This window comes from Hyperoodon ampullatus (assembly GCF_949752795.1).
Source record: "Hyperoodon ampullatus genome assembly, chromosome: 8".
NCBI classification, from domain to species: domain Eukaryota; kingdom Metazoa; phylum Chordata; class Mammalia; order Artiodactyla; family Ziphiidae; genus Hyperoodon; species Hyperoodon ampullatus.
The window spans coordinates 92151580-92165005 of NC_136921.1; the positions used below are offsets into that span (position 1 = coordinate 92151580).

A 13426-nucleotide genomic window follows, 5' to 3' on the forward strand; every position below is an offset into this window, starting at 1 on the left:
TTATAGTGAGAAAGGAAAAAAAAAGACATCACCATTTTCATTCTTTAAGGATCATTTCCCAAGGTTTCACTCTCTTGGCACTTCCTAATGAGAGAGCATTTAAAGGATTCTGGCACGCTGTTTCCCAAAGTGTATCCCACAAAATGCCAGTCTTAGGAGGTGCTGCATGAAAAGGAGTGCTCTGGCTGAGTGGGTATGAGAAATGCTGCCTGTGATATACCTCTCTAGAGACTCACCACCGCAATAGCCTTTTGAAGGCTCTGCGAAATACTGAGAAAAGCCTACTCACCCTGACTTAACCACAGAATCCCATAGCACTGATGTTTTAAGGAATACACTTTAGAAAATAGTACCATGTCATTTATGGTGGAAATCAGAGTAGGATCTTAAACACTTATGCTGACCCATTGTAATCTGGGGGGACAAAGGACAAGATGCTGAGTGCTATTGGCTTCCCTGTTTCTTTGTCTGGAGTCCCCATCGCCAGCTGGCCAACAGTATGGACTTCTTGCCACCTGGTCAGATGGACAACTCAATTCACCTGAAAGGGGGCAGGTCAGGAAGACAAACAGGTGACTCATTTCCTTATTTGAGACACAAAGGCAGGGCCTGGATTTGCTTCTTCAAGTGGGTACAGGTCAAGGCTACACCACAGATGGGATAATCTCCCCAACAACATCGCTGCACTCAGCAGGGATGGCCCTGCACAGTCACATGGAAGGGCCCGGCAGCACCCCTCCCCTTCGGGTGTGCATATCTTTTCTTTGTATTCCTTTACCACCTTTTTCACTTGCCCACTCCCTTCTTTTTGACCATGGTCATGCCTTTTTCACATCACCACCACCGACTGTGAACTGCAGTAGAAAGAGATGACGGAATGGAAAGAGCCCAGGTCTGGACTCACACAGACCTGGGCTTGATGCTGACTGTCACTCACTAGCTGTATGGTCCTGGGCAAGTGGTTCCACATTGCTGAGCCTCAGTTTCCAGCTCTGCGGTGAGAATTTGCAACAAGGAGCATCAAGTGTTTGGTACTGGTAGATACTCAATACCTGATAGCCATTGTTGATGTGTAAATAATATTAATGGTATTACTGCCAACAGTGATACACACTGGACTAATTGGACTTTATGGAGATTGAAGAGGTCTTCTACTTCTTTCTTCTCCCTGAATGGAAATTCTTCTTCTTTTGAATAATTGCGGAGCAGAAAGTTTGGTGCAGCAGATATTTATTGAACACCTACTCTGTGCCAACGAGACAATTTGTAAACATCTCTGAGTTTACCAGGGGCGATCAACAAATACAGGAAATCCCCCTTCAAAGGTGATGCTAATGGTAATACTAATGATACTGGGACTAGAGTGAGGTTAGAGAGAGACTCGCCTTGGGTACAAAATTCAAGTGGGTGCCCCAAACTCAGTAATCAAGACAAATAATATCTTAATGCAATGTTTTTAAAAATCAGCATAAATACAAAAAACCCCACGATGAATAAAACATCAACATTTTAAATAAAGACAGGATCTGACACTGCACTCTTCGCGACCCACCTCACTGGCCTGCCCCCACTCCTCGCCCTGAGGAGGCTAATATTTATTGGGCCCTTACTATGTTCCAGGCAGACTTCCTGGGCTCGGTCACTTATTAACCACATGACTGACCTTGACTATTGAACTTTGCTGGGCTTCAGTTTTCTTGTCAGAGAAAAGTAATAGCAATAGGATCTATCTTGTTAGGGTTGGTGGGAGGACTCAATGAGATGATTTATGTAACACACTTAGCAGCGTGCCTGGCACCCAGTAGGTGCTCAGTAAGGATTAGCTACTGTTATTAAGCTCAGAAGGGTTGAGTGAACTGGCCCCAGGTGGTGAGTGGCAGAGCTGGGATACGAACACAATCTGTTGGAATAATGGCTGCGCCAAGCAGCTAAGATGTGCTCAGGGCGTCCTGGGAGCACAGAGGAAGGCACTTGGCTTAGATAGGAGAGTCATGGAAGATCATGGAAGGCCTTCTGAAAGAGCTTGTTAGTCATCATCTCTGTCATCATAAGCACCTGGGTGTCTTTTCAATCCTATGAGTTATTCTAAGAAATCACTAGAAGGCAAGCTCTATGAGGACAACGGCCTGGCCCATTTTTGTTCACCCCTGAATCCCCAGTGCCTACGACAGTGCCTGACATGTACCAGGAGCTCAATAAATATTTGTTGAGTCGATGAATAAATGAGGAAGATGATCTCAGAAAACTATTCATTAAAAAAAAAAAACTCTTTAGACACTGGTTCCACCTAGATTCCAATTGTTCTACACTCTTCACAGCTGTCATTTGGAGAGATTGAGATAAGAAAACAACCTAAAACCTATCCAAGAAAAGCCCTGTCTTGAAGACTAGATTCTAACTTGATCCAGGTGGACAACATAACAAGTTGTGGGAAATGTAAGAACACCGTTCCCAACCAATGTCTGACCCTTCCTCCATAACTATTGGAATACCTGCTGAGAGTATGTTCAATATATGAGACATAACATTTTTGATGGAAAGTGGAAGCATATTACCTAGGCATCTAACTCAATATAGAAGTTTGTCTGTTTGTTTTAATTGCAAATCTATGACATGCCAACCAAATAGCACCAGAAGAATAAATCTCCATGATTATGAAAATTTTAATACCTAGAGCTGCTGGTGTGAAAGTCTTAAATCAACTGGACCCAAAATCAGTCATAGGCGTCGCATCACATTATAACAAAGCCAGGGTCTACTGCATCAGGACAAAAGGGAATATCCACTATCCCTAGGGGGTGGTAGCTAGAGGACGGGCAGAAGGAATCTTTTCATAGGGCACAGAAAAGTGTGGCATACTCATTTTACTTTTCTCCACTGACAGAAGTGTGGCTGTTTCTTGATAGGTTCTATTTATTCTGGCGTCCCAAGGTTTGGATCCCTCTTTGCCTCTCTGTCTCTGTCTGTCTGTCTCTATGTGTGTTTGTTTACATAAATCACACACACTTATATATATGTAAAATTACTGGGTCATAGAATGATTTCTATGTTTAATTGGAGATTTCATTATAAATACAGATTGTTAGGGGTATACAATACGGAACCTTTGAAAAAAAATCTGCAGTAATTCTGTCATTTGTAGGTGAGGAAACTCAAGGTGAAGGACGGTGAAGTGATTTGCCCAGGGTCCCAGGGTAGTTATGGGCAGATCTAGGTAGATTCCAGGTCCCGAGCTTCCTAGCTCTGGCCCTCTGAGATAATCTTTATAAATTGTGTGTTGCATGAATGGGGGCAAAATAGCCTTGCATGCTGTGAAAATCTGGACATAGGTATAACGGCATCACAGGCTGCTGTACTAAGGAAGTACCCAGTACCGAGTACCACAGTGGGCACCAGACAGAGGTCTTTCCATCAACAATGAGATGCTCCAAAGAGCTGCAGATGGCCCAGACCAGATTGGTGGTCTGCAGCTCTAGGTGGTGTATTTCTGACCTCCTCCTTAGAGATAATCGTGAAATTCACTGTGCTTTTGAGAAACTGGCCCACACAGATGCTCCTTTTAACATCTGTATGTGTACATGGATATAGAGCATAGAGTCAAAATCAGCATGTGTGAAACTGTTAGAAATAGGAGTGCTTTTAAAAGCATGGGGCTGCTAAAATGAACATTTGAAAATCCACAAAATTATATAACACTGCCTGTATCCAGACTCCTCTGTCATGAGGAAATATATCATTAACTTTTCAAGCAGATCATTGGGAACCTTGGTTTTCAAGGACAATGGCAAACACCTCAGCTAGTGGAAAGCAACTTACTGGAAAATCTCATTTATAATCATATATGTTTTTATTAGGCTTTTACCCTGCTCTCCTGACATATGTTTCACTCCGAAAAATAGCAATCTTTAAAAAAGCATCATTTGAACAGCACTGCTAATATTACCTTCAAAAATAATTTTAAAGATTGGTTACCAGTCACCCATCGCTACATTGAAAAATTTTCTGGTTTGTAATTCATCTACAAAGCACCTTTTATTTGTAAATTGAGAAATCACCAATCCTGTGTATATTTTAATCAGGAATATTTTTTGTAAATTTATATAACTATACATGTATATATGGACACATAATCTTTATCTATTTATCTAACTGTTCTGAATCTACTAAAATTCTATGAATGTTAGCAAGGTTTTACTGCTGAGGTGGAAAATCATCATTGTGACTCTCCTGCAGTTTCAACTCCAGAATTGTCAGATGTGTGGAAGGAGAGTATAGGGGACGGGGTGGAATGGGTATAGGGGAGGAGAATTTTGTTCTTTCAGTGTTCCTGCAGCTCATTCAACAGGCAGACCATACATCTGCAACTGATTGCTAAATGCAGATTCTGGAGACACTTCTGGACTTTGGGCATAAAAGCATCAGAGAGGAATAATAAATTAGTAGGCAGATGTTAATTCCAGTAATTATGACTAAAGGAAAAAAAGTCATATATTTAATTTGGAAAGTGAATTGTCTCCCTGTGTTAGACTAGCACTGATAACACATGACCAGCTAAGAACCTGAATGAAATTACCTGTTAGGTGCTGTGCTGTTGGTGACAGCATGAATAAAATTGGCAAATGCAGGAAATGGAAAGACCAGAACGACTCTCAATATTGAAAATGACAGAAAATTAGACAATACAAGGCCCTAACTGTTAGTTCAGTTGATCCATAATCTCCAGGACAAGAAGTGGTCCAAGGGGTGGCTGGATGGAGCATGCCCTAGTTGCCCCTGCATTTACTTGGCCCGTAGCACTCCTCACGATGTGGTATTATTGTTTTTCTTACTTTTACACTGGTTTCTCAGTCCCTGAAGGTAAGAATTATGTCTTCTCTGCCTGTGATCCCCAGCAACTAGCACAGTGCCTGGCATAAAGAGGGCATCAGGAAGTGCTAGTGGATAAATTTTCTCATGTTTTATTCAGTTGCAATATCGCGTGGATGGAGATATGAGGATGAATAGATATAAAATGCTTTGATGTGCATTAAAAAGTACCAAAATATTTCTTCTATTAACCTGTCACTGTGTCTGTTGTTCTACCATTAGAGTAATTTCTGTGGGTTAATTCATCAGCTCTGTTAAAATATAAGAATGTTTGGGAAGGAACAATGGGTTAAGCCCTGTAAGTCATTACACCTTACTATGCATTAATTTATCCTCTTCCTTTCCAATATGGGGCTAGCTGAGTGTAGGCTACTGTAGAGGTTGAAAACTCTGAACATAGTGGACTCTTAATAAACATTTGTTTAATGACGAATGAATGAATACTCCTGTCTGCATAGCAGTAGAAACATTTGTTGAGTTCCTATTGTATTTTATAAAATATTTTAGATATTAGTCTAATTTCTAGAAGGATGGTCAAACCATAACTCCTAACAATCTAAGACAATTTAGTACATTTTGTTGTCATCATCAAATGCTTTTGAGAAATGCTACTTATTGCATCCCTTTGTAAAGACAAAGACAAAGAAACCATTAGACTGGGCATTTTCCATAATGGCTGATGAATGTTTGCAGAGCACAAAGGGAAGTGAAAACTTTTCAATTTGAAGATTAGTCTGATTAATTTAGAAAGCCAACCAGAAAAGCATTAAGCACCCAAATGGGTTTATAAAGTCTGAATTCTTGGATAATTCTCGGTTTAAATAGTGATCTAAGGCAATGTGGCATGGAGACGTGTCACAGACAACTTGATGACTTTGGGTAAAGTATGTGCCCTCTCTAAGCCCAGGTATCCTTATCTAGAAGATGGGGATAACAATATCTACCTTGCAGGCTGATATGAGAATTCAATATCAAAGAGTTAATATTTTGAGAATTTATTATGTCGGGCAGTGTGTCAGGTTTGGGGGCTCCAAGAGTGAGCTAAAGAGGAAGATGTCTGCGTTCAGGGAGCTCCCATTCTAGTGGTGATACAGGGAGATACTGTAATGCCTATAACAGTGCTGGGCACGGAGCAGGCACCTGGTAAATGAGGGATATAGTATCCTGTGGTCACAACCTGTTGGGGATGAATGCTAAACAGTTACTGCTACCTGAGAGCAACAGCTTCCACGACTGTATTAAAGCTAAAGAACTGCCAACTTCTGATGTCCCAGTATAGCTCAACAACAAACAAGGAGCCTCTACTTGCGGTCTCAGCCCCACAGGTGAGGCTCCTGAGCAACTCTCACCTGGAGCCTCCACCCCACCCACAGCCTGCTGGTGGCATCAGCAGTTTGTTCAGTTGCCACCGGCTTGATATCTAGTGGGTCTGGAACTGGCATTACTGCTGCCCTTGGTGCCCAAGTATTTCCAGGAGTGGCCTCAGTTTCCCCTTTGGTTCTCTTAAACTAACTGCAGAGAGAATGGCAGAGTAGTTATAAGCATTTTGGAGTCTAAATACCTGGTTCCAATCTCAGCTTTACCATTTAACATGGTGAGCAATTTACTGAATCTCTCCAAACCTCAGTTTCCTCATGTGTATGATGGGGTCAATAATAGTACCTGCTCTGACAGAACTGCTTTAAGCATTAAATGGAATAATGTATATATAAAGCTCCCAAGTGAGCACTCAGGAAATTTTAGGGGTTGTTTTTATTACTAATTGTGGAAGATGCAAGGTCATCTTCGTTGACTTCATGCAGACGGTCTAAGGCAACTGCGACATCTCTTTGAAGTTTTAACACTTGTAATTTTGGATCTCTCTCCCTGTCTGCCCCCACAAGTGCCATCTTTTATGGTCCAAATTTTATTATTTTTTCTGGCTGAATGATTCTTTTATTTATAAGGTACTTTAAATTATCGGTGTTATCAAATTTAAATTATTTAGATTATCTAAATTTTAATTATCTTTCATATAGGTAATCTCCTTTGGCCACCACAAGGACTCTAGGAGATTGGTATGGGTGATGTACCTGTCCCCATGTTGCTGACAAGGAAACCAGGGCAAAGAGAGATTAAGTGAGTGACTCTCTCAAAGTTACATGGCTGGTTATAGGGTATATCTAATTCCTGCTTGAGATGCTGAAATTACTATTTAATTATCAAAGCTGTATTCACTGCAGGGACTCAGAAACAGGCACAGAAATCAATTTCAGAAAATCACTCAGCAGTAACTGGAAAATGCTTTCAATGAGTTGGAAAATCAGACTGAAGAATTAACCCCCAGACTTAGGTTGTGAAGCCTAGAAATTCACATTGAGGTTTTGTTTGATTTTCTGTTTTTTAAACTTGTGAATTTTGCTTTCACCCATCATTTGTAGTATAGAATCCTGAGCATACCCAAAGCCATTAGAAATTAAATTTACAAGGTTTTGTGGTTGTTTTTAAAGGAATTCCATATTTCCAGGAATTTTACATTTTTCCCTTTTGGCTCATGGCAGGAAATCCTGCCCCCAGGAATGAGTCATAACCTCCCTGCAAAAGGACTGGATCTTCTCCCTGCCTGCTTTGACCCCTTCTAGAGTGACTTACCCCTTCTTAGGGGAGGAAAGCAGTGAGCTTCCTTTTTGGTTGACCTCAACTGTGTCAAGGCTTTTGATTTAAGTAGTCAGGGCAGAAGAACCAAGGATGATCCAAACTTCTAGAAAGGGTACAAGGCTGCCTCACAGTCCACCTTTCTTCAGCCATTGCTGCTCCAACCAGCACCATGGCTCCTGCCTCAGCTGCCCTGTGTCTTGCTTACTTTCTGCCCTGGCGCTGCTCTGAGCCCACGCATGGGATGGGGAATGGCTGTAGGAATCCCCAGCCCTTGGGCATGCACGTCCTGGAAGTGCATGGAAGTTTTAAGTCCCATGGAACAGCCTCGGCTGATGGAGGCTGGAGGCTGGTGGGTAATTCTGAGGTGAAGCTCATACAAGACTTTTCAGACAGTCCCTGCGGGATCAAGCCCGACTGACCACAGTGGTGACCAACAAGGGAATGTGTCTTTACAAGAGCTTCCCTCCTTCCCCATTTCACTGTCCCAGTCCCCCACTCCTATTCCTGATGTTACCTCCAAAACTAGACTATGTGCATGCAAGTCCTTGTCTCTGGCTCTGCTTTGGGAGAGAGGATGGGAACTCATCCTGGTTTTCATAATAAACTAATTCATGTACACCTGGGAAGGTCAATATTTCCATGTAATGCATCCCCAACTTAAATGACAACTACTTCTTAATTCTTCCATTAAAGAAGGAATACAGAGTTTGTGGAAAAGCCTCGAAACAGGAGGTGTGGATTCCAGCTTAGCCACTAATTAGTTATGTGACCCAAACTACACTATTTAACCTTTTCAAGCTTAGTACCTGATCTACAAAATAAAGGAGATGAATTGGATTACATCATTTCTAACATCCCTTCCAATTCCACAACTGTATCTCTGTGAAATAAAAGCAACTGGGAGACAGTTTGTAGTAGCTGCTTTCCCCCTCATTAACCCTAGGAATTTTTTTCCCTAAAAATATGGCAATACTTTAATGCAACTTTAGACAGGCAAGTGAATCAGCCTCCTGAAGGTCTAGATTAGAGAATGAGCAGCTATTCAGAAACTCAGAAAAACAATAAGGCTGACAAAAATACAACAAGCCAGCTTCTCTGGAGTCAGCAAACATTAGCTGGGGCTGCAGCATTAAGATAAGAGCAGAGTAATGAGAAAACGAGTTGCAACCAACTTCCTTAACTGCATCCCAGCGGTCACTCAGTGATTCGTCACATCCCTAACAGGGCTTAATGAATGGACTCCTACTGTTGACATTTTTTTCTCCCTTAGAACTTACTTGGAAACTTGGCTTGGGAAAATGCTTCTACTTTGAGAAAAATAACACAAAACCCTGCAAGTGTCAGACGCAGGAAATAAGAATATTAAAGGGATACAGGCTTTCATAAATAACCAATTCAGGAGCATCAATTCAGAAAAAGATGGAACAGCATGATAGTTAAGTCAAAATGAGGGCCACAAAACATGTAAAATAAATAGCCTATAAAGCAAATGAGGTTGTAGATGCCACCATTTATAAGACATACAAGACATTTATAAGATAAAAGACATTCATAAGACAGATAACATAGGTACTATTATCTCCATTTTACACATGAAGAAGAGAGGCTCAGAGAGGTAAATAATTTGTCTGATGACACACAGCTATGTAATGGCAGAGCTAGGATTTTTTACTTTTAAAATATATTTTAAAAATTAATTAAGTTTATATTTATAAAAGTAATACATACAACAGTTAACAAATCAAACTACTAAAAAGCATATAATGAAATAAAGCAGTGTTTTTCATATTGCTGCCTTGTTGTCCTTTGACTGTATTTCTCAATGCTTTCATTTGATTTTTATTTTGGCCATCATGTTTTTAATTTGCAAGAGCTCTTTCTTCTTCTACAGTTTGCTCCTATTATTTTTTAAAGCATTCTGTTCTTATTTCATGGGGGCAATATTTTAGCTAAAGATATTAACAACAGTTTTTGGTTTTTGTTTTCTTCCTCTCCCTGTTTTCTCTGAATTCCATTTATTTTCTGTTTGTTTTGGTCTTTGCGTTTCACATGCGAGACTTTCATAAAATGTTCTGTGATCCTTGCTATCTGCATGTTAAGAGTACGGCATTAAAAGGCTAAGCAGGAGTTGTATGTGTGTGTCCCACACACACACTGCATAGGACACATTTATACTAAAAATTATTCATTGTTTATCTGAAATTCAAATTTAACTGCACTTCCTGTACTTCCATTTGCTGAATCTGAGAAACCTGAATGTGTGGCTTACAGATTCTGGCCTCTGGGTGACTGGGCTGTGGGCTCGGGGTTTCAATCCAGAGACCTGTTCCATGTGACTTCATCCCTTCTTCTGAGCTCTGCATCTCATTCCCACCTTGAACTTTTCTCAGTCCAGAGCACTTTCTTTCATTTCTCCAGAGAATAAACCTCTGCCCTTCTCCAAGGATAGAGGAAAGGGAGTTATCTGGCTAGGTTGGTGGAGGACTTGGTGGGCTGTGAGTGTTCTGAAAACTGACTTTTTAGTAATTTCCTTGTCTTAAGCTGTGAGCGTCACATTCACTTTTCATGGTACTTTTTGTCTCTAAGCCCCAAGCAAGGCTCTGCAAGACAAACTGGCTTGCATCTCAGAGTTGTCCTCCTACCTTCCACTCCACTCTGCCAGATCAGTTACATTCATCAGCTGGCCTTCCATTTTCCACAAATGGATTATCTCTTATCAGTTGTTTTGGGCCCTCTCTGGTTCTCTGATTTACACCTTTTTGTTTTTGCTTTTAAATTTATTTGGTGCCATTTTAGTGGAGTTTCAGAAGGGAGAGGACATAGACACTTGGGCTCAATACACCAGGTTTAACTAGAATGCCAGAACGAGACTTAAATCCAGAACAATATAATTCCAAAGCCTTTTACTCCTTGCACTGTACTGTGTCATAACCCATTCACTAGAGACCAGCAATAAACACCTGTGGCATAGATTATCAGTTGTCTACTCAAATATCTCTCTTCCCTTTCTTTCTTAGTAATAGAACTCCTAGACTTTAGCAGGGCATATAATTACCCAAAATGAAGCCTTCCTTTCCTAACCTCCCTTCAACCTAGGGATGGCCAAGTGACTAAATTCTGACCAATGAAATGGAAGTGGAATTGTTATGTGAAGCTTCCAGAAAACTCTCTTAAAAGATAACTTGCATCACCTTTGGCCCCTTTCTTTTTTGTCCCTTCCTTCCTTCTGATAACTGGGATGTAGACATTTTGCCTGGAAAATGAGCAGCTATCTTGGACTCAGGTGGAAACCATGTGTTTGAAGGTGGCAGCACAGAAAGATAAAGTAGCCTGGGTCCCTGATGACTTAATGTAGCTACCCTGCCAACTGCAGATTGCTTATCTCCAGATTTCTTTTATGTGACAAAGAAGCTACTGTTATTTTGGGTTTCCTGTCCCTTACAGTTGAATCTAATTCTAACTGATGCAATGCCAAGTACAATAAAATTCAAAGGGAGTGACATAAGCTTCCTGGAGAAGGTGGTAGAAGATAGTTCAGCCAGATGGGGAAGTGGAGGAAGAGGATTCCATGTAGGAACGGTGAGATGATTGGGGAACTAGGGGCACTGAATAAGGTGTTTTCACAGGGTAACATGCAGTTAACTAACAAAAAGGGTTATTTTTTCTGAAAAATGAAAAACAAAGGGTAACATTAGACCTGTCTGGCTGGAGTAAAAATCATGTTGGAGAGAAGTGGAATATAAGGATGAAAAATAGTTGGGGGCAGATTATGGAGGGAGAACCCTGAAATGCAAACCAAGTTTAGAGGTTGCTTTGAAAGCAGTGAAGCCACTGGAGGCTTTTAAGATGGGCGTTGGAGATGCAGGTCTAGAATGTGAGGTAGTGTTAGAGTGAAGAATTTCAGGGTCTTCTCCATGCCTCTATAGAGGTAATACAGCACTGAGGCCAGGGGAGTGAATCTGAGTAGAGCAGAGAAAGAAGAACATGGGTTCAGGAACTCATACGTAGAAGCAAGGAGAAAAGAAACCTATAAGGGATCCAGAAAAGGAGAGAGGAAGGCAGATGGATGTTGTGGAAGAAAAGAGAGTAGAAATTGACAATGAGAAATCAGTAAACCTGTAGATGTCTCAAAGAGGCTAGAAAATATCAGAAATGAGTGAAGGACATCGAATTTGGGGACAAGGAAGTCTCTGGTGACCTCTGAAAGTACAACGCTGATAGAATGTGAAGGTGGACGCTGGTCTCCAAAGTGTAAGTGGGTGTTAGGAAAATAAAGGTACTCATGTGCTCCATTTATTTTAAAAGGTGGGCAGTAAAAGAAAGGTAAATTGAAAAGCAATTAAAGACCAAGGGGTGAGGTCAAAGAATTTTTTAAGGAAGGGAAGTTGTTTGGTCTTTAAGATCAGAGAAAACTGCATATCAGTGAAGGAAGAGATAACCAGGCTGCCAAAAGAGGTAGTACCTGAGGGAGCGGGTCTCACAGGAAACGAGCGGGATGGAATCGCCAGCTCAGATGGAGGCCTGAGCTTTGGGAAAAGGAGGACGGCTCTTCTGAGAAAGAGAGCTAGAGGAGAGGCAAGGAATGAAGCCTTGGCTTTCTGGTCATCCTTTCAGCAACAAATCTTTTTCATTAGCATCATCATTGCCATTAGAGATCTAACCAGAAATCATAGTCTAAAATAGCAATCTTAGCCAGTCTCTAAAATAAAAATGGCCATCACTTAGTTTCAGCCAAGAGTCCCAAACAAGGCTCATAAAACAGAAGAAAGATATAAATCTCATGATTGTAGCCCTGATTGTCTTGTTTTATAGACACCACACTAATGAAGTTCTCTTAGATGGGGAGAAAACAACAACAACAAAAAGTTTAGGTCATTTACACATTGATATCAGTGCTAGAATAATAGGCAATCCCCAACATGGACCTGAAAATTAATTACAGCTTGAAACTTTAGATATCCATTTGTCAAACAGATCAAATGCCAATACCTACTCAAAGTACAGCGTGAGATCTGTTGCCAGTATTGACTGCTTCAAAAGCTGCATAAGGTCACTGTATTCCTTGGAGGACAAATTAGCAAAGATGTTGTGACCCTGGAATGAGAAAGTAAAAAGTCACAAAAGACAACATTAAATCTGAGCTTGGTGACTACATGTTTTTCCTACTTTTTTTTTTAAAAAAAGGTCTAGAAACATGATAAAATCATTTTCTAAAAAGCTTAATGACATTTTGTGCAACTACAAACAGATTCCCTGGCAAACACAGCAAAGCTAGGAGTACAATCATTGTTGAGGAGGACCACCAAGGGACACTTTATTATGCTTAGTCTTGAAGACAAAATTGAAGAGTGTTTGAACTCATCTTCCTCAGGCTACGTTTGTGCCAACAACTCCATTTAACTGCCCACGTCCCGTGGAATTACAGAGCGGAAAAGCTGACAAAACGTTCGGGAATCTTTCTGACCCCGATATATCAATACCTACTTGTCTCACTAGTAAAGACTTAAGTTGGCCTTTGGAAGTATTTGCTCTGGCAGAAAATGACTTCAAGGAAGAGAAGAAACATTAGACCTGTGGTACAAATGGGGGTGATCTTGGCAATGGGCACTTCTAGCAATGTCTAGAGACATTTTTCTTGTCACACTGAGGAACGGTGCTACTGGGATCTAGTGGAGAGGCCAGGGATGCTGCTAAACATCCTATAGTGCACCCTACAGACCCTACAACAAAGACTTACTTGGACCAACATGACAATCCTGTTGAAGTTGAGAAACCCTGTGTTAAGCTGGGAAGATAAGTCTGGATGGAGGGTGTGAAATTCAGGACACTGAGTAATTACTGAGTAGCTAGAATGTATAAGATACTGCTCTTGGCATAGGAGGGCTCTAAAGATGCCTTTGGCCTTGAACAACCTGCAAGTACA

General features: G+C 40.9%; 1 protein-coding gene across 1 annotated transcript in view; it reads right to left on the bottom strand.

Annotated features, from left to right (window-relative positions):
- The window catches only part of PDE11A (phosphodiesterase 11A), a gene marked incomplete at its 3' end in the record, with an annotated part of 451285 nt that overhangs the window by 48556 nt on the left and 389303 nt on the right, over positions 1–13426 (bottom strand). The window contains exon 15 of the mRNA XM_079710707.1: positions 12497–12597. Within this exon, the coding sequence (XP_079566833.1) occupies positions 12497–12597 (101 nt within the window). The remainder of the gene's footprint in view (positions 1–12496; positions 12598–13426) is intronic.